The sequence below is a fragment of the Octodon degus genome, unplaced genomic scaffold (assembly GCF_000260255.1).
Source record: "Octodon degus isolate 3935 unplaced genomic scaffold, OctDeg1.0 scaffold00081, whole genome shotgun sequence".
NCBI classification, from domain to species: Eukaryota; Metazoa; Chordata; class Mammalia; order Rodentia; family Octodontidae; genus Octodon; species Octodon degus.
The window spans coordinates 9,028,080-9,029,846 of NW_004524657.1; the positions used below are offsets into that span (position 1 = coordinate 9,028,080).

A 1,767-nucleotide genomic window follows, 5' to 3' on the forward strand; every position below is an offset into this window, starting at 1 on the left:
CACACACACACACACACACACACACACATAAATAAATAAAATTAAAAAAGAAATCTAGAGTAGTGGATGTGGTGTGCACACAGCTGCAATCCCAGCACTCAGGAAGCTGAGGCAGGAGGATTGCTATGAGTTCAGGGCCAGCCTGAACTGCATAGTGAAACTGTTTTAGAATGCTAAAAAAAAAAACAAAAAAAAAACCAGATAGAGTAGAATAAAAAAAAAAAAAATACAAGTATCCATTTCCCTCCCCAGGGATAATCTGTAATTAACGTAAGTTTTAAAATTCTATTGTAAAGCATGTAATACAGTATATTATTTATTTATGGTACTGGACATTGAACTTGAGACCTTGTGCTGGGCAGGCAGGTACTTAAGCCCCTGAGCTATTTCCCTGGCCCAGTATTCCTTTAAACATGAACAAAAAAATTTGTATTATACTTACGAGAAAAATAGATCAAGCAATAGAATGGTGAGGACAAAAGTAGCATCCTGCTGAATTAAACTTTAAGTAAATATTTAATGGCATAATGGAGAAGCAGATCTAGATTCTAGTCCTGCTTTTATACTCAGTGACTAGGTTATTGTGGGTAAGTTAATAAATTGTGTTTTTTTTTGTTTTTAAATAATTTTATTGGGGCCAGGGAGATGGTTCAGTAGGATAACCGCTTGACTGACAAACTCAAGGATCTGAGTTCAATCCCCGGTTCTGCAAAAAAAAAAAAAAAAAAATTATTGAGAAACAAACAGCAGTGAGACAGTTCCAAAACTGAATACTAGCAAAATTAAATTGTGTTTTTTATTATGATTAATTTTTGATATGATGTGTGAGTAGACTAGATTAAGTGATGGTAATAGCTACCTTTTTCTTTTTATGATTTTTTTTTTTTTTGGCAGAACCGGGGATTAAACTCAGGCCCTTGCACTTGCCAGGCAAGCGCTTATTCTATTGAACTATCTCCCTGCTCCAAGTAATAGCTAGCTTTTATTGAGCAATGACTTTATGCTAGGTACTATTCTAAGCACCTAATCTATATTAAGTCATTCACTGTCTTGACAGCTTTGGTGGTAGGAATATCAGTAGTTATTTATCCCATTACGTATACAGGAGAAAATTAAGACACAGAGAAGATAATTTGCCCAGTGTCACACATGTAGGAAGTTGTGGAGTCAGGATTTAAATCCCAGCTGTTTGGCTTCATTCTACATTCCATTGTGTACCAAATGTCATGTCACTAAAGTTCTTCAGGCTGTCACTATCTGGGAAGGTATGAACTATTTGGTAGCCAATACTTTTAGGAAGGATAGTGGTTGTGGAAGCTTTCGACGTGACAGTTTACTAGCATCACCTCCCCTTTCTCTTGTTCAGCTCTGCTTTTAAGGATAATAAGAGGAGGCAGGAGATCTTTTAGCTACAAAACTTGGGGAAATTTTTTTTTTATTTTTAGTACCTTAATATGATAATTTTCTTGTAATAGGCAATGGAACAAATCAATAGCTGCACAGCTCTACAGCACCTGGATTTATCAGATAATAACATACACCAGATAGGTGATCTATCTAAATTAATATCCTTGAAGGTAAGTGTGCTTTCTGTCTTTTATGCAATTTTATTCTAAGGTACTAAGAAAAGATCATCTAAAAGACCTAAAGTCTACCTCCTTTGTATGAAGAACAGATTGTTTCATATGTAAGAATTCTCTGGGAATTAAGTATGGAACTTTCTGTTATTGGTTTGTCTTTCTTTTCTGAAAAATTTTTTTTTTTTTT

The 1,767-nt window shown here is 34.7% G+C and overlaps 1 protein-coding gene across 1 annotated transcript in view; it reads left to right on the top strand.

Annotated features, from left to right (window-relative positions):
- The window catches only part of Cep97 (centrosomal protein 97), a 27,297-nt gene that overhangs the window by 3,559 nt on the left and 21,971 nt on the right, over window positions 1-1,767 (top strand). Inside the window, exon 4 of the mRNA XM_012515870.2 lies at window positions 1,476-1,577. Coding sequence (XP_012371324.2) covers window positions 1,476-1,577 — 102 coding nt within the window. The remainder of the gene's footprint in view (window positions 1-1,475; window positions 1,578-1,767) is intronic.